The sequence below is a fragment of the Bos mutus genome, chromosome 2 (assembly GCF_027580195.1).
Source record: "Bos mutus isolate GX-2022 chromosome 2, NWIPB_WYAK_1.1, whole genome shotgun sequence".
NCBI lineage: Eukaryota > Metazoa > Chordata > Mammalia > Artiodactyla > Bovidae > Bos > Bos mutus.
The window spans coordinates 121,524,485-121,544,824 of NC_091618.1; the positions used below are offsets into that span (position 1 = coordinate 121,524,485).

The 20,340-nt window shown below is 37.1% G+C and overlaps 1 protein-coding gene across 1 annotated transcript in view; it reads right to left on the reverse strand.

The window, feature by feature from the left end:
• Window positions 1–289: 289 nt before the first annotated feature.
• Window positions 290–20,340, reverse strand: part of PDE1A (phosphodiesterase 1A) — a 305,513-nt gene continuing 285,462 nt past the window's right edge. The window contains exons 14-15 of the mRNA XM_005905934.2: window positions 4,520–4,633; window positions 290–2,408 (exon numbers count right to left, since the gene is read on the reverse strand). Of these exons, the coding sequence (XP_005905996.1) occupies window positions 4,563–4,633 (71 nt within the window). The 3' untranslated portion in view covers window positions 290–2,408; window positions 4,520–4,562. The remainder of the gene's footprint in view (window positions 2,409–4,519; window positions 4,634–20,340) is intronic.

Sequence of the window (20,340 nt, forward strand, 5' to 3'; positions counted from 1 at the left end):
TTATTTAACAATCATATATAATAGGAAATATGGAAAATTACAGCAGAATAAAAACACAAGAATTGTAGCTTGTCATGTTAAAAATTAAATAAAAGAGATACTGCTTAAATAAAAAGGCCTATGAAATTGTTAGATATATGTTGGGTAGCTGAAGGTACAATGCTAAGCAAAACATTTAAGGCTCAGGAGTCAAATTTATCCATCCTTCTCTTCAGGATGGATTCAGCACTATGTTGGCAAGAAGGGATGGGCACCACTACCCTCCCTCTGCTGCTGCTGCTGCTGCTAAGTCGCTTCAGTCGTGTCCAACTCTGTGCGACCCCATAGACAGCAGCCCACCAGGCTCCCCTGTCCCTGGGATTCTCCAGGCAAGAACACTGGAGTGGGTTGCCGTTTCCTGCTCCAATGGGTGAAAGTGAAAAGTGAAAGTGAAGTTGCTCAGTCGTGTCTGACTCTTAGCGACCCCATGGACTACAGCCTACCAGGCTCCTCCATCCAGGAGATTTTCCAGGCAAGAGTACTGGAGTGGGGTGCCATTGCCTTCTCCGATCCTCCCTCTACCAGAGAAGAGGGAATAAGGAAGATACAGAAGAGAGAAGTAAAGACACGAAATGGAAGGAGGGAAAGAGGAAATGAGACAGGGATATTAGTTTAAAAGGAATAAGTGCATCAACAGTGTGACAACTCTTCTGAAGGGATGGAGCACGTTTTCTCGGATCCCTGGAAGTTCTGTCACAGTGCTTTACAAGTTACATAACCTGGAAAATTAGGTTAAAACCCATATACAGAAAATAATGACTTCATTATACTCTTCTATTGTTTTAGTTACAAAGTCTACATATCTTAAAGCATTAATAGGAACAAAGCGGACATGTTTCCTATGACAGCTCAGAAGCAGTGTTTCAATTTATTTCTCTGTTGAGAGATTCTATACCTTTAATGAAAGACAACTGGCTCAAATAGGAACAATAGTAATTAGACTTCCCAGACAGTCAGGTTCTATTTTAAATGCAGAATATTTTCTAGTTTGTAAATAGCTACCTTAAAAAAGACATTAAAAGCAGTAACTGCAGTTTCTCCATAAATAGAAATAAGAAATCCATTGTTAAAGGACAAAAAGTCACCATGTTGTACATATCTATAAATTTTCCCTGCAACACATCATTATAGATCAATCTTTACTGCTTGCATTTAAAATATCAATTGCATTATAATATCTACGATACAATTCAATTATTTATCTGTGTTCTACATATGCTTCAGGTGAAACAAAAGCTAAGGACCTTATTCACAGAACATTTAAAAGCATCTTATACACAGTCTATGCACAAATATATCTTAAATTAGAATAATGCATACCTAATATGCATATAGAATATGGCTTACACATGAAAAGATATCTAAGTTGTGAGTTATAAAATCCCACTACTTAGACTTAAAAGCTTCTGATTGCATCCATTTCTAAAATATTGCTTAGCATTGTGGAACCCAGGGAAGAAGCAGGTGCAACAGAAAACTCATTAGGATGGACATATCCACCTTCACTTTCTTCTTTAATTGATGACTACTCTTGATCTTTTCCATCTAATTTCTACCTTTCACAAAAACAAATTCCTTTAGTCTCACAATCATTGAAGAGTTTGTACGGTGAAAATGACAACACCTACTTGGGCTTGACCTTTCTTGGCAGCTAATAACAAATAAAGGTAGTTCTTCAATTTGGAACAAAGGCAAGGCTCTGCACATGCTCAGGCAAAACATGACAAGGAAGCAGTCTCCAATGGCTGCAGTTCGTTTGTTTGTAGTAAAATTATAAATCACATCAAATAATGCTCTCTGTGCAGAAGAGTGTGGGCTTCCATTTTCACAGACATTTTTGAGCGCGCGCGCACACACACACACACAGACACACACTTCCTGTCCCTTATCCCTTGACCTGTAATATATTTTGTTACATCCTGATGGGATTAACACCCCAGAAGGCAAATCCCACTCTCAGTTCTAGTGTCTGTCTCCAACAAGGGCTGGAGGTTCTTGTCATCTTGGTTATAGGTCTTGCGTGACTTGCATTGTGATGACCCGACGTGGGTGACGCTTTCGTGCTTTGCAATAACAGTGGTGGATGCAGGCTGGTTCACTGCTTTCGGGAACAGGATTCGCTGTGGTTTCCCAGCTTGAGAGTTACAACGAAGAGTTCATCAAGTCACAGAGTCAGGGCTCTGATGCTTCATTGTTGTCTTAGGACTTCGACTACAACTTCTGAGCAGCCCCTCTTCTCACTTGGTTCCCATGTATTAAAAACAACAAGGACAATCTAAATAGCCTCAGAGCTGCAAAAATATTTTTCTGTAATTTTGTTTTTGCTTTCCTTTTACTTAGAAGCTTGAAAGTTTTGTAGTTACAGCACTCTGTGTAAAAGAAAGCGAGAAAGTAAAATTTTAAAGTGCCTCATGTTCTGTACATATATTGCATAGTCACCTATGTAATAACTGGGTTCAAAGTGATAAAAATTTGAAAATGTCCACCTTTTGCCTTAAAATTTCTCTGGTTTGATTGAAGAAGGCCAAATTGTGGAGAAAGAGCAATGACAGAAGCACTAGCCAAAATCTGTGATAGCAACTTTGAGTGTATTTATGTGGCTAGAATTACTAGCTCAAAATTTATGTTTGTCTCTTATATGAGTTCATAAAATGGCCTGTTCTGAGTGTGTGTTGAAAGAGGAGAAAAAGATTTGTGAAAAATTGAGGGTTTAGAATATTTTAGTGCTGTTTTCATTATCCTGCAATAAAATCCAAATGAAAAGGAAGATCATGTTTTAGTCATATATAGGCATCAATTATTGTGTGGCAATTTCATGTTGGACTTTATTGACCTCACAAAAATAAGAGATTTATCAGAAAATGATAGATATTCTTTTTATATCAGTTGGAATTTCTCTTCCTATCTCTTTTGTGTGTATGTGTGTGTGTGTGTCTAAAGTTTGGATGGAGGTTATGGAGAGAAATTGTCGTTAACTAATACAAGTTCAGTTCAGCTCAGTTCAGTCACTCAGTCATGTCCGACTCTTTGCGACCCCATGAACTGCAGTATGCCAGGCCTCCCTGTCCATCACCAACTCCCGGAGCCTACCCAAATTCATGTCCATTGAGTCGGTGATGCCATCCAACCATCTCATCCTCTGTCATCCCCTTCTCCTCCTGCCCTCAATCTTTCCCAGCATCAAGGTCTTTTCAAATGAGTCAGCTCTTTGCATCAGGTGGCCAAAGTATTGGAGTTTCAATACAAGACAATATCTTAAAAAAATTTAATATGGAGCTGGTTTTTAAAATTTCTATGCAGTTTGTGATTTGATTTCTATCCAGATTTCATATGCAAACTATTAAGCACAGTCACAACTCTGGAACTGTTGAAGGACTAAGCATAAGATTTCATCACAGTGCCTGACACTGACAGTGGCTATTAGTGAAACTATTAGTATCGATTAAAGAATCTTACAACTGACTCAAGAATACTGGGAAATGCTTCATCTTAAAAGCGAGCCACATTTTTTTCTTTTTTTTGTAATGCAAGATTCTCTTTATTGTGATGCTCAGTAGAAACCGTCTGTAAAACACTGTAGTGGTGACAGCTGCAACCATGCTAAGGCACTTTCATTATATTAAAAAAAGGCGGGGTTGGGAGTTCTGTTCATTCATTTGTGACAGCCATGGGGACCTGAATTCAGAGTTTTTTATGCATATGTAGCTTTTATATGTCTTCATGATTTCTTGTGAATTTGTTTCCTTAAAAAAAAAAAATGCCTTCTTTGCCATAAGTTAGTCTAAATGCAGCATACACAAAACAGTTATGGCTAATCACATTTTAACTTCATCGATTTAAAGCAACATTTGAGGTGCTACTAATAACATCTCAAAGACTTGATATGGTACCTGCAGCATTTTTTCTTGCCTCTACCATCAAGCCAATAGCAAGACTCATTTTTACACTTTTTAAACAGACATTAGCATCATTCCCAGAGCTGGTAATCTGGTAGATCAAAGGTGAGCCCTAGAAGCCGAATTTTTAAAAAGATAATCATTGATGCAATGTCCATGGATTTTAGCAAATACTGATGTTGTTTTATAATATGTACTTGCTTTGTTATTATCACCCAATGTAAGCACTCATATTTCCTACATGAAGTAGAAAAGGAAACTGGTATAAAACATTCATATTTCTTGTATGAAGTAGTAGAAGAAAACAGAATTAAACCTCCTCATAGGCTATAGCTTATTATTTTTAAAGGACTAAAAGGTCTCAGTAAATATAATTTTTATTGCTGAGTAAGTCAAGAATCCTTTGAAAAGGTAAACTTAGACATAAATATTTAAAGCTTACCTGTTAAGGGTTTGCCTCAGAAAACAGAGAATTAAAAGAAAAGAATCCAAAAGACATTTAAATAAGATAACTTTGTTTCTAATGATACTCTCCAAACCATCCCAATTCAGAAATAAAATTTTCATCTAAAAAATAAAATTACCTCCCATCCTTAGAATGAAAGACGTCTTTAAGGTGTTTCAGACCTATGAATGTGTTTCAGCATGTTTTTCTTCAGCATTTACTAGATCTGAGTTCTTATGGGGATCAGGTTCACCTGAAAAATAAGCACGCAAACAGCAAATAAACAAAAGCAAAATAGACCTGAGGGGAGAAAACCTAATTAGGTCAGGAAACTGAAGCAATCAGTAAAACTCTGAAGACTAGATTTTATAGTGGATCTGTGGCACATTTCTTCAAAAATACCAAATACTTTCTTTTCAGCCTGTGGATTGATAGAGTATACAAGTCATCTTCTGGTGGTTATACAAGTTTATGAAGTTGAAATTTAATCTGGGGATACAGAAATGAAACAGATGAGACACGTTCAAGCATCTATTAAATCAAACATAAAAATTATGCATGTTTTTCCCAAATATTTTAAATTGAAATATATTCTTTCAAACAAACCCTCTAATGTTCATTGTCTTATATCACACATTGCTTAGTGGCTATGAATTTTAAAAAAATGAGTATAAGAGAATGTAATGTTTAAGATACATCATCTGCCAAAACAAACTAATGGAATTTATAATCTTAGGATCACTCAGCTTCTATATAAACTTTGAAAAAAAAGTAGCATGGAAAATGTTCCAACATTTCTAGAGAGGCTGCAGAGAATCTATAAAAAAAATAGAAACATAGAGCAAAATGTACAGATAAAAGAGAATTATTATGTGAGAAAGTTAAAAATTAGCAGAAGTTAGTTTTTGAGTCAATTATTCAAAATACTTTGATATTTCAGAAAATAGTAATAGTCACATATAACAGAATGTTCTTTCCATCTAAAATTTGAAAATATGTTGACAAACTTTGCACCAACTAATTTTGAGATTGTTTTTCCAAGATATATTGTAAGACTGCATTGTCTCAACTGCAATAGATTTTTACTGAGTTCATAAAATTAGTGAACATACAGAACTTATGGAGTATTATCACAAAGCAAAAGTATTTTGTCCTTTACTCTCTTTAAAATATACTTAGCAGGGGAAACTTATTTTCTGTCCCAGGTTCAATCTTTTAGGTAGTATCAGGACTTTTCCAATCATTCTTAGATAATAAAAACATCGTGTGATCACATTAAATTGCCAGTGTCTTAGGTCTAGTCACACACAATATACATCAACCTTAAAACAGATAAAACTTCTTCCCAACCTTGGATTTGTTGCAGAGCCTAGAAATTGTGGTGATGGGGGGTGGGGGAGGAGAGCTTGATTGATGTTTCTATCTTTCTTTCTTCTTTTAAGCTCAAGCAGGCAGGATTTATTAAGCAAGCAACAAGCAGTGTTGTTTGTCCTCTGTCAACTGACTACCTTGGAACCCTGAGCTGGAGCAAGAGAGGGAAGACTAAGACTACCATTGTAGGATGGCTTTGGATTCACTAGACCTGGCCGGTGTATAGAGCTGACTACTTTGTGAGCACATTCATGGGCTCTCCAGGGACCTCTTGCCAAGGACCATGGCTGGAGACTTCTCACAACCTTGGCATGGACACATGTTCCTTTACAATGTCCACAGCCCCTTGAAATGTGTTAGTACACCTCCAGATTCTGTCTCCTGAGGCCCTATCATGCTTCCAAATACAGATATGCTACATTCAGTTCACATTAAACATTCCTTAGGCCTTTATTCCTATTAATTAGTTCAGGAAAGGCTGAAATCTACATAGCTTCCTCTCCTTCAGCTTATCTGTCACCTTCAAACCTTTTATATCTCTCACATAAGATACAGATTCCATTCCCAATATCCCCTTTACTTCTAGCTCTCCAAGGTTGAAACTATCTTCCTTTGATTTGAGGTGAAGAGGGAAGAATTTCTATACCTTTCCCAATAGCCGAGAATGCATTAAAGAACGCTTCCTCACAAATCCTATTCTAACCATCAACAACCTGACCTTTTCAATTATTTGAATTGGGTGATGGTTATAGGTACCTTATAATTGACTTTTGGATCTTCTTTGAAATTTCTGCTTCCCAAGTTAATGTGTTTCTGACATTTATCATCTAGTCTTGTCTTAAACTATTGATTTAAATCTTGCTACTTATGACTAGATTAGAACAGAACAAAATAGAATAGAACATAAAAAATAGAATAGAACCGAGTGGAAAAAATGGATTGAATTAAAAGAAAGAAATATAAGTAATTAAGTAATCCTCTCAAAATTTTTGAGAACCTTTTACAGTGGACAAAAGACACTGAGATTTACCAATAATCAAATGCTCTTATTTCTAGTGGATAAAGAGCTCACCAGTGGGGGGGAATGGAAGAGGAGTAAAATAACAAATGGTTAAAAACACAGCATTACAAAAATGTTACATAGACTACACCCAAGAGTAATTCCATACACACAATTAGGAAAGTAGCAATTTAAAACTGTGACCAACCCAAGACAAGACTTTTGTAGCCCTGGGGGGAAAAAATGTGTTCCTTTAAACTGTAAAATTCCAGATGTTTCCAGGGGCACATACATAACATTACCAGTCAATTGAATGTCAGCCAGAATGCTTAGGAAAATACTGAATTCAGGTCTTCAGCATATTCAAATCATATTACTTTTAGTTAATAAATCTTTAGTTATAGAAGGCTTTACAACTAACTTGGATAATACTCCTTGAAAGTGACTCTTAGGCTTTCATAAAAAGAGAAAGCCATATCATTCTGAGATATGAGATAGCATTCTGTCAGAAAAGAAGAAATTATTTGCATTTTTCAATTCATCGCATTCATCGATTTTAGATAAATCCATCACATTTTAGATCATCTTCATGACCAAAGAGTGGTCTGTATAAAAGACCTTCTAAGAAACATCCTTGTAATGCAAGGTCCCACACAGTTTGAATCGTCCCCTCTTTTAGTTTGGTGAAACCTATTATTTCCTTAAAATAAAATTCATAAATAAATGAAATACAAAGAATTTCATTTATATTAAATATAATTATCAACATCTTCAAGTAATCCTTAAGATATGATACAGTAATGTGTTTCTTCATTAATTCATTAAATAACAAGGTCTTGCTGCAGGTCTATCATCTATATAATTCCGAAATAATAAGATCAAAGGATATATAAGGTTCTTCATGAATTTAAATGTTATGAAAATATTGATGATTCTCTTGGTGACGGGCTTCACCAGTGGCTCAGAAGGTAAAGAATCTTCCTGCAATACAGGAGACCTGGGTTTGATCCCTGGGTCAGGAAGATCCCCTGGAGAAGGAACTGTTAACCTACTCCAGTTTACTTGCATGAAAAATCCCAAGGACAGAGGAGCCTGGGACAGTCCATGGGATTGAAAAGAATCGGATATGACTAAGTGACTAAGTACATTGGTGACAAACACAAATATCACAAATGTTACTCTGTGTGTTGTTGCTTACAAATGAAGAAAATCCTAAATTTTAGTTACAGGTTAGTAAAAAAAATCACTCTCCAAATATATAGACTCCATCTATATCACCTGGGTTAAAATCTTTGACCTAGTCTAACTTCATTTCATGGGTAAGAATCAGTCCCAGAAATCAAGTGATTTCCTTCAGTGCAGACCACAAATATTAATAGATAAACTGAAGTCAAAATTATTTACTTTCAAGTTACTATTATTTCAACAAAACCCATAAAATGATCTTGGAACTTCATTTTAGTAAAGAGATTTGCAAGTTAACATACATAGAAAGCTACACCTTAGGAGTGAATGCAATGGGTTTGCTCAAAACAAGTGCATAGAAGCTCTTTTGATAGCCAGGAAAAAGGTAGCGCAAGTAAGGAAACATAATTCTGTTCATCTCAGAGAGCTTTTAGGTGTCATCTAAATGTTGAAATTTGAAGAAAGTAATTTGTAAAAGGATGGAAATACGGTTTTTGCTTTATAAACAGTCTAAAATCGATGGGGTGTAGGGAGAGGATAGTGCTCATAGGAGGGACAGACCTACCCAAATAAACAGAAATCCTCTAAATTTAGCTAATCTAAACTCAGCCTGCAATCTGAGCTCACTATTATATTAGTAACTCTAATATAATACATTAGCCTCATAGATAATAAAAACAATACTTGCAAGGAATAAGGCAAGGCACATGATCAGCTGGGTCTGAGAGACTCTAGCTGTCCAGTTATGGTCTTGTTGAACTCTTATTTAAAAAACAATCTGCATCCCAAAACAATGAATTTCACCTTTTTCTCAAGAGCACATGGAACCTTCTCCAGGATAGATCACATCCTGGGCCATAAAGCTAGCCTTGGTAAATTCAAAAAAATAGAAATCATTCCAAGCATTTTTTCTGACCACAATGCAGTAAGATTAGATCTCAATTACAGGAGAAAAACTATTAAAAATTCCAACATATGGAGGCTGAACAACACGCTGCTGAATAACCAACAAATCACAGAAGAAATCAAAAAAGAAATCAAAATTTGCATAGAAACGAATGAAAATGAAAACACAACAACCCAAAACCTGTGGGACACGGTAAAAGCAGTCCTAAGGGGAAAGTTCATAGCAATACAGGCACACCTCAAGAAACAAGAAAAAAAGTCAAATAAATAACCTAACTCTACACCTAAAAAGCAACTAGAAAAGGAAGAAATGAAGAACCCCAGGGTTAGTAGAAGGAAAGAAATCTTAAAAATTAGAGCAGAAATAAATGCAAAAGAAACAAAAGAGACCATAGCAAAAATCAACAAAACCAAAAGCTGGTTCTTTGAAAGGATAAATAAAATTGACAAACCATTAGCCAGACTCATCAAGAAACAAAGGGAGAAAAATCAAATCAACAAAATTAGAAACGAAAATGGAGAGATCACAACAGACAACACAGAAATACAAAGGATCATAAGAGACTACTATCAACAATTATATGCCAATAAAATGGACAACGTGGAAGAAATGGACAAATTCTTAGAAAAGTACAACTTTCCAAAACTCGACCAGGAAGAAATAGAAAATCTTAACAGACCCATCACAAGCACAGAAATTGAAACTGTAATCAAAAATCTTCCAGCAAACAAAAGCCCCGGTCCAGACGGCTTCACAGCTGAATTCTACCAAAAATTTAGAGAAGAGCTAACACCTATCCTGCTCAAACTCTTCCAAAAAATTGCAGAGGAAGGTAAACTTCCAAACTCATTCTATGAGGCCACCATCACCCTAATACCAAAACCTGACAAAGATCCCACAAAAAAAGAAAACTACAGGCCAATATCATTGATGAACATAGATGCAAAAATCCTTAACAAAATTCTAGCAATCAGAATCCAACAACACATTAAAAAGATCATACACCATGACCAAGTGGGCTTTATCCCAGGGATGCAAGGATTCTTCAATATCCGCAAATCAATCAATGTAATACACCACATTAACAAATTGAAAAATAAAAACCATATGATTATCTCAATAGATGCAGAGAAAGCCTTTGACAAAATTCAACATCCATTTATGATAAAAACTCTCCAGAAAGCAGGAATAGAAGGAGCATACCTCAACATAATAAAAGCTATATATGACAAACCCACAGCAAACATTATCCTCAATGGTGAAAAATTGAAAGCATTTCCTCTAAAGTCAGGAACAAGACAAGGGTGCCCACTTTCACCATTACTATTCAACATAGTTTTGGAAGTTTTGGCCACAGCAATCAGAGCAGAAAAAGAAATAAAAGGAATCCAAATTGGAAAAGAAGAAGTAAAACTCTCGCTATTTGCAGATGACATGATCCTCTACATAGAAAACCCTAAAGATTCCACCAGAAAATTACTAGAAATAATCAATGACTATAGTAAAGTTGCAGGATATAAAATCAACACACATAAATCCCTTGCATTCCTATACACTAATAATGAGAAAACAGAAAGAGAAATTAAGGAAACAATTCCATTCACCATTGCAACGGAAAGAATAAAATACTTAGGAATATATCTACCTAAAGAAACTAAAGACCTATATATATAAAACTATAAACCACTGGTGAAAGAAATCACAGAGGACACTAATAGATGGAGAAATATACCATGTTCATGGATTGGAAGAATCAATATAGTGAAAATGAGTATACTACCCAAAGCAATTTATAGATTCAACGCAATCCCTATCAAGCTACCAACAGTATTCTTCACAGAGCTAGAACAAATAATTTCACAATTTGTATGGAAATACAAAAAACCTCGAATAGCCAAAGCGATCTTGAGAAAGAAGAATGGAACTGGAGGAATCAACCTACCTGACTTCAGGCTCTACTACAAAGCCACAGTTATCAAGACAGTATGGTACTGGCACAAAGACAGAAATATAGATCAATGGAATAAAATAGAAAGCCCAGAGATAAATCCATGCACATATGGACACCTTATCTTTGACAAAGGAGGCAAGAATATACAATGGATTAAAGACAATCTCTTTAACAAGTTGTGCTGGGAAAACTGGTCAACCACTTGTAAAAGAATGAAACTAGACCACTTTATAACACCATACACAAAAATAAACTCAAAATGGATTAAAGATCTAAATGTAAGACCAGAAACTATAAAACTCCTAGAGGAGAACATAGGCAAAACACTCTCTGACATACATCACAGCAGGATCCTCTATGACCCACCTCCCAGAATATTGGAAATAAAATCAAAAATAGACAAATGGGACCTAATTAACCTTAAAAGCTTCTGCACATCAAAGGAAACTATTAGCAAGGTGAAATGACAGCCTTCAGAATGGGAGAAAATAATAGCAAATGAAGCAACTGACAATTAATCTCAAAAATATACAAGCAACTCCTACAGCTCAACTCCAGAAAAATAAATGACCCAATCAAAAAATGGGCCAAAGAACTAGACATTTCTCCAAAGAAGACATACAGATGGCTAACAAACACATGAAAAGATGCTCAACATCACTCATTATCAGAGAAATGCAAATCAAAACCACTATGAGGTACCATTTCACACCAGTCAGAATGGCTGCCATCCAAAAGTCTACAAATAATAAATGCTGGAGAGAGTGTGGAGAAAAGGGAACCCTCTTACACTGTTGGTGGGAATGCAAACTAGTACAGCCACTATGGAGAACAGTGTGGAGATTCCTGAAAAAACTGGAAATAGAACTGCCTTATGATCCAGCAATCCCACTGCTGGGCATACACACTGAGGAAACCAGAAGGGAAAGAGACACGTGTACCCCAGTGTTCATCGCAGCACTGTTTATAATAGCCAGGACATGGAAATAACCTAGATGTCCATCAGCAGATGAATGGATAAGAAAGCCATGGTACATATACACAATGGAGTATTAGCCATTAAAAAGAATACATTTGAATCAGCTCTAATGAGGTGGATGAAACTGGAGCCTATTATACAGAGTGAAGTAAGCCAGAAGGAAAAACATCAATACAGTATACTAACGCATATATATGGAATTTAGAAAGATGGTAACAATAACCCGGTGTACGAGACAGCAAAAGAGACACTGATGTATAGAACAGTCTTATGGACTCTGTGGGAGAGGGAGAGGGTGGGAAGATTTGGGAGAATGACATTGAAACATGTAAAATATCATGTAAGAAATGAGTTGCCAGTCCAGGTTTGATGCACGATACTGGATGCTTGGGGCTAGTGCACTGGGACGACCCAGAGGGATGGTATGGGGAGGGAGGAGGGAGGAGGGTTCAGGATGGGGAACACATGTATACCTGTGGTGGATTCATTTTGATATTTGGCAAAACTAATACAATTATGTAAAGTTTAAAAATAAAATAAAATTAAAAAAAAAAATCTGCTGGGATAAATTATTATACAGTTGAAAATAGAACAATAACAACACTTTGTGAACAACTGCTAGGTGGTGGGCACTATTTTAAGTACTTCACTCATCTTAATTCCCTGAATCTTCATGGTAAACTATAGAAGAGATGTAGGTTGAGTCATCTGCCTCAGGTGTCAAGGCTACCTACTGGCTGAATCTCTCTGACCAAGTCAAACCAGAATCTTGCCCTCTAGCTTCACCATTTCCCAAACTACAGTCATTAGCGTACCACCCTCACCATTCTGGCCGCATCTGTCGCTTATTCTTAGTCACTAATATGTTTTTACACACAGACTTTAAACCTATTCTCTTTTCAAAGATTAGTTTTGTCCTAAATAATAATACCCAAAGAGATAACAGATTTCATGTGCTTGTTGTATTTTCCTAATATGTAGAGTTCATAACAAAAAGATAATTCCTTCTGTAGATACAAAAAACACAATAATTGATTTAATTTAATGGTTTATATCAATATTGCCTTCACATATTTCTCTCTTGTCTGATTCAACAATCCCTACATATAATAGTAAAACTATCAGCATAATTTCCATCTTAGAAGTGAGAAAAACACACTGGGAAGTGATAACTGACTACTGCAAGGTACCACGGCCTAGAAGGGTTTGGTAGACAGTCCCCCTATTATCCCTTAAAAATACTCCAGTTAATTTTCCATATTTAGCAACAACAACAAATAGTGCTTAAAAAATATGTGGCCAGAAATCAGTTTGTGTAATCTTTTCAACAGAAACACTAGCTCTGCGTTATACTGCATTCTCATTTCTTCATAAGAAAAATACTACCTTGGGGCTTCCCGGTGGTTCACTTGGTTAAGAACCTGCCTTGCAATGCAAGGGATGTGGGTTCAAGCCCTGGTCAGGGAGCTAGGATCTCACATGCTTCAGAGCAACTAAGCCCAAGCACTACAACTAGCAAGTCTATGTCCCCAGTGAAAGACGCCATGTAACACAACACAACACATCACACAACATCCTACTTGTAACACAACACAACACATCACACAACATCCTACTTGTAACACAACATAACACATCACACAACATCCTACTTGCTACAACTAACTCCTGACACAGCCAAATACATAATTTTTTTAAAAAGGAAAAATACTACTTTGGCTCATATAGCAGTGTTTGCTTATGCAGGTAGATCTGTCTAGGCTGATTCAGTTCTATTTTTGGTCCATTTATATAGCTTATGTTGCCAATCACTAGAAAGAATACATGATCTGGGATTTGAAAGCTACATTCACTGGAGAAATGTAATGTGAGATAAATCAGTGCTTCTGATTCTAATCCGTGTTTCAGCATCTGTATGATACAATTTGCTTTATAGATAGGGAATAAGGAATCTTCACACCAAGAGAAACTACTCTTCATTTAAATGCCTCTTGAGAGTAAATAGTTGTATATTTTCTGCCTAAGGATAAATTTTGCTTCATGCATGAAGGTAATAGTAAACAAAGGAAGGAGTGAATGCTAAACACCAAGAGAGATGAGAATAAAAAAAAAAAGGTGAGGCTGCAGAAGAAAAATTCCACCCATTTCCAAATGTGCTAGTTACAACCCTGTAAAGTTAGAGGAAGTAACGCCTTATTTCATAAGGTGTTACATAAGACACAAATCAAGAAATGGCTAATTATTTTTTGGTTTACTAAAGCAATACAAAACACACTGATTCACACTGGCAAATGCCAGAATCAATCCCTGTACACATGTATTAGGCACCTAAAGATGCGGTGAGTTCTACACAGAGCTGATTAGACGTGATCTGTGGAAAGTAAAGATTTCTTTCTATAATCGACTGCCTTTCAATAACATTTCACTCAACTTAGAGAGCCCAGTACCACATCAAACAGCCAGAAATCTGAAAGTTCCACTGAAACTAGAGTTAAAACAATGTAGAGAAGTAATGAACTGGCTCCTTAAAAGCATTCAGTCTAAAATTGGGTCTAAAGGATACATGTGTTTTGGTGGCATGAGGGTAGGAATATTCTCCTAACAAGGGGAGTAGGGAGGTGAGATGCACAAGCCAAACATGAAAAAAGGCAGGAGACTGGAAAGAAAGAGATGTGCCAAGGAAGAAGTGAAGCCCAGTTGAGAAAACTTGACTTGGTGTTCCTACCCAATATAACTAAAGTAGTAATTTCTCCTTCAGCACCATTCTTTTAGGAGAATGCTCTAATATCTATTGAAATACTTATTCCCAGATGGGATTTGTCTGATTGCATCACAGATCATTTTTAAAAATTTATTTATTAAAGCATAATTGCTTTACAATGTTGTGTTAGTTTCTGCTGTACAACAATGTGAATAACCTATTGTTGTTTAGTAGCTAAGTCGTGTCCAACTCTTTGCTACCCCACCGACTGCAGTGCCAGGCTTCCCTGTCCATCGTCATCTTCCACAGACTTTCCTCTTGAGCCACCCCCACCATCCCACCCATCTAGGTCATCACAGATTACCACGTTGACCTCTCTGTACTACACAGCAGCTTCCCACTAGATATCTATTTTATACAGGGTGCTAGTTGTTCAGTTGTGCCCGACTCTTTGAAGCCCCATGGACTGTATTCTGTCAGGTTCCTCTGTCCACGGAATCTTCCAGGCAAGAATCCTGAAGTGGGTTGCCACTTCCTACTCCAGGGAATCTTCTGGACCCAGGGGTCGAACCTGCGTGTCTTGCATCTCCTGCATTGGCGGGTGGATTCTTTACCACTACCTCCATCTGGGAAGCCCTTTACACATAGTAGTGTATTAATGTAAATGTCAGTGCAACTCTCTCAATTTGTTCCACCCTCTTCTTCCCTCCCTGTGTCAAGTCAGTTCTCTATGTCTGGGTCGCTATTTCTGCCCTGCAAAAGGTTAATCAGTACCATTTTTCTAGATTCCATATATATGTGTTTTTGTTATTCAGTCACTAAGTCATGTCCTGCTGCTGCTGCTGCTAAGTCGCTTCAGTCGTGTCCGACTCTGTGCGACCCCATAGATGGCAGCCCACCAGGCTCCTCTGTCCCTGGGATTCTCCATGCAAGAATACTGGAGTGGGTTGCCATTTCCTTCTCCAATGCATGAAAGTGAAAAGTGAAAGTGAAATCGCTCAGTCGTGCCCGACTCTTAGCGACCCCATGGACTGCAGCCTACCAGGCTCCTCCGTCCATGGGATTTTCCAGGAAAGAGTACTGGAGTGGGTTGCCGTTGCCTTCTCCAAGTCATGTCCAACTCTTTGCAACTCCATGGACTGCAGCATGCCAGGCTTCCCTGTCCTTCACTATCTCCTAGAGTCCGTTCAAACTCATGTCCATTGCATCAATGATGCATTTCAATTATCTCATTAATATATGATATTTTGTTTTTCTTTTTCTGACATATTTCTACTCTGTATTACAGACTCTAGGTTCATCCACATAACCCAATTTCATTCCTTTTTATGGCTAATATTCCATGGTATATATGTACCACATCTTCTTTATCCATTCATCTATGGATGGACATCTAAATTGCTTCCATGTCCTAGTTATTATAAATAGTGCTGCAATGAACATTGGGATGTGTGTGTCTTTTTGAATTATGGTTTTTGGCAACCCACTCCAGTGTTCTTGCCTGGAGAATCCCAGGGACGGCGGAGCCTGGTGGGCTGCGGTCTATGAGGTCACACAGAGTCGGACACAACTGAAGCAACTTAGCAGCAGCAGCAGCAGCAGCAGCAGGGTATATGCCCAGTGGTGGGAGTGCTGGTTCATATGGTAGATGTTTCCCCAGTGGTTCAGTGGTAAATAATCTGCCTGCAATGCCAGAGACGTGGGTTTGATCCCTGGGTCTGATCTCTGGGTTGGGGAGATCCCCTGGAGGAGGGCATGGCAACCCACCCCAATAGTCCTGCCTGGAGAATCCCTTGGACAGAGGAGCCTGTGGTGGGATAAAATCCACTGAGTCACAAAGAGTCAGACATGACTGTACTAAGCACGCATGCACATGGTAGCTCTATTATTAGAAAACAGGCTCTGGTAGCAGAGAGATGGTGAAAATGTAAGGGCATTTATTATCTTTGAAGGTAGGAAAGATGGAGAAAGAAGATTCAGGGTAGTGAAACGAAAATCTCTCAAATCATACTTTGCTATAAAGAGTGATGTGAACCAGTTGTGGGTATTTTAAGATTTGGCTCTTAGAACCAATTTAATGTGAAAGGCAATATGGGCCTTCTCTACTTTCTCAATCAGGGAAAATATAGGTTGAAAACTGAATCTGAGAAGTGTGCCAAAAATTCACATTTTCTTTATTTTTTACAGATGAAGAGAGAAAAAACACATAAAGAATACTAATTTGGGGTATTCATCTAAACTAGTTTCAAAAGTTAAAAGTTGGGAAAAATTGTAAATTGATTAAAACATTTTGGCTTTGCTTTTAGTATTCTAGTTAATTGGGTTTTCTATTTGAACCTGGATTAAGAAAAAAAGAGATCTCAACTGCCTTCAGTAAAAATGTTTCATGCAAATCTACTTTTGTGCCTAAATGGAGAATACTGAACATAATTGAACTTGTTTTAATAATAGATAACCCTGCTAAAAACCCTGAGGGTTATTGTTCTAAGCATAAGTCATTAATTCTCACTCCCCTATATATGCAGAATAGAGTATCCATGTTTCCTGGCTCTAGGGAACTATTAAAAGATCAATTCTTTATTTTCCTGCTTTGTCATCAATTCTACTCAATTTGAAAGTTAAACAAAAACTGGCTTAAGTTTTTACTTTCAGTGTGAGATTTTATAACATCATGCTACTATAATCAGAAATTTATTTCTTAAATTATTCAATTTTAATAATGTTAGAAAAACCAATGCAGCAAGCACATTATATAATCTTCCCACTTATCCACAATCTCTGGCCTACAATATTCCATAAGGTTCTGAGCTTTGGTATTTTAAAAGGGCCCAAACACGAACATGAGGAAGATATGATCAGATTTTAAACTCCAGGTCTTTACGTGAGTGTGTGCATTAGTTGCTCAGTCCTGTCCGACTGTTTGTGACCCCATGGACTGCAGCCTGCCAGGCTCTTTGGTCCATGGAATTATCCAGGCAAGAGTACTGGACTGGGCTGCCATTTCCTTCTCCACTAGGTCTTCATACTAAACCTTTAAAAAGTATATGATATTAATACATAAAGAACTTTAAATTTCAAATCCTTATTAAAGTCTGTCTACATGTATTTTTAACATGAATGTGGTGTTACATATTGATTTATTAAATCATAAGTGATCTCTTAGAATATAGGTTAATAAGTAACAATTGCAAAGTTTATTGCTATTATTAATAGTATTATCAGCAACAGCAAAAACAGTAGTTAATATTCAAAAAATAGTTACCATGTACCAAGCAACCCACTCCAGTGTTCTTGCCTGGAGAATCCCAGGGATGGGGAAGCCTGGTGGGCTGCCGTCTATGGGATCACACAGAGTTGGACACGACTGAAGCGACTTAGCAGCAGCAGCAGCAACCAAGCACTATGCCCAATATTTTGGGCATATTAAAAAAATCCTTATATTTTACCCTTTAATCTTCCCCCCAAATTTCTATTGCCCAAAATCACATACCATCTAAGGATCAAACTAAGCCTTCAACCTCAGAATCACATATTAAATAATACAGTCACACAGTGGTAACTCTCTGACCCAAAGGGGCAGGTTTCTGTTGTATCTGAAAGAGCAATAGCATTCTGTGTTGCCTGGAGAAATACAATGCAAAGACTGAAGTTGAAAAAACATGCCATTTTTAATCTTCCTGTTCTGATAAACTACTAAGATTCAAGATTCAGTTCTTCAGAGAAGAATGAGTAGTTTGATAGTAAGGTGAGCAGCACTCCCTACAAAACAAAACTTTCCTTTTACTATTACTTCCTATAGTAACAACTGCAGGACAGACAGGCTAAGACTCAGATCCCAAGACCCACACAAGGCCTATACTCAGGGGTATTTCAAAGTGAAGGGTGCAAGAAGAACCCAAATATTCTCTTGCCATGTTCTCATACCATGGAGAAGAAATAATAGAGATTCCTTTTCTCCAGGAGTAATGAGAAGTTATTCTATTTAAAATCTAGCATATTTTTTTATTGGGTCATTATTTTTCTGGAATTGAGCTGTGGGAGTTGCTTGTATATTTTTGAGATTAGTTGTTAGCTGTTTCATTTGCTATTATTTTCTCCCATTCTGAAAACTGTCTTTTCACCTTGCTTATAGTTTCCTTTGTTGTGCAAAAGCTTTTAATTTTAATTAGGTCCAATTTGTTTATTTTTGCTTTTATTTCCAATATTCTGGGAGGTGGGTTATAGAGGATCCTGCTGTAATTTATGTTGGAGAGTGTTTTGCCTATGTTCTCCTCTAGGAGTTTTATAGAAAAATAAATGACCCAATCAAAAAATGGGCCAAAGAACTAAACAGACATTTCTCCAAAGAAGACATACAGATGGCTAACAAATACATGAAAAGATGCTCAGCATCACTCATTATCAGAGAAATGCAAATCAAAACCACTATGAGGTACCATTTCACGCCAGTCAGAATGGCTGCGATCCAAAAGTCTACAAGAATAAATGCTGGAGAGAGTGTGGAGAAAAGGGAAGCCTCTTACACTGTTGGTGGGAATGCAAACTAGTACAGCCACCATGGATAAAAGTGTGGAGATTCCTTAAAAAACTGGAAATAGAACTGCCTTATCCCAGCAATCCCACTGCTGGGCATACACACCGAGGAAACCAGAATTGAAAGAGATACATGTACCCCACTGTTCATTGCAGCACTGTTTATAATGGCCAGGACATAGAAGCAACCTAGATGCCCAACAGCAGACGAATGGATAAGAAAGCTGTGGTACATATGCACAATGGAGTATTACTCAGCCATTAAAAAGAATGCATTTGAATCAGTTCTAACGAGGTGGATGAAACTGGAGCCTATTATACAGAGTGAAGTAAGCCAGAAAGAAAAACAGCAATACAGTATACTAATGCATATATATGGAATTTAGAAAGATGGTAATGATAACCCTGTATGCGAGACAACAAAAGAGACACAGATGTATAGAACAGTCTTTTGGACTCTGTGGGAGAGGGAGTGGGGGATGGCTTGGGAGAATGGCATTGAAACATGTATAATATCATATAAGAAAGGAATCGCCAGCCCAGGTTTGATGCAGGTTACAGGATGCTTGGGGCTGGTGCACTGGGAAGACCCAGAGGGATGGTATGGGGAGGGAGGTCGGAGGGGGGTTCAGGATGGGGAACACGTGTACACCCAAGGTGGATTCATGTTGATGTATGGCAAAACCAATGCAATATTGTAAAGTAATTAGCCTCAATTAAAATAAATAAATTTAAATTAAAAAAAGTCTAGCATAAATATATGACTGAGGTAAGTACACTGAAAAAGTCAAAAGATGTGAATGTGAAAACTCCACCATCATTTCTGTCTCAATGATTTCTGACTTCATCCTGCAACACCATCAACTACAGACCTTAGGGATTGCAAACTGCATATACTATTTCCCATGCATATTTGTACATAGCAAGGACAATGAATTGTTTCTAAGACTGCAAACATCACAAATTATTAATTTTTTAGTGTTTATGATCAAATTCTTCAGTGGAAAGAGCACTTTTTTGGTATGATTTTCCATCTATAGAAGACAAGAAAAGAAAGAGTTATGAATTGATTTTGTTTGTCATTTTCCCCCTGGAGACAAAAACTGCTTACAATCTTCATCAAGCTGAACACATAATTTTCAGCAAGTAGGTATGTACTACAGAAAAAAAGATTCAGAAAATATTTGGGAGCCTTCTCCAAAATTCAAGGAGGCTTTAGATATACCTGATGATATTTTATTCATATTTTTTGACAAACATACACCCAAACAATTGTTTTTTTCTGTCTTGTTTAGTTTTAATCACCAAATCTTAGAGGGCTTAGTTGATAACT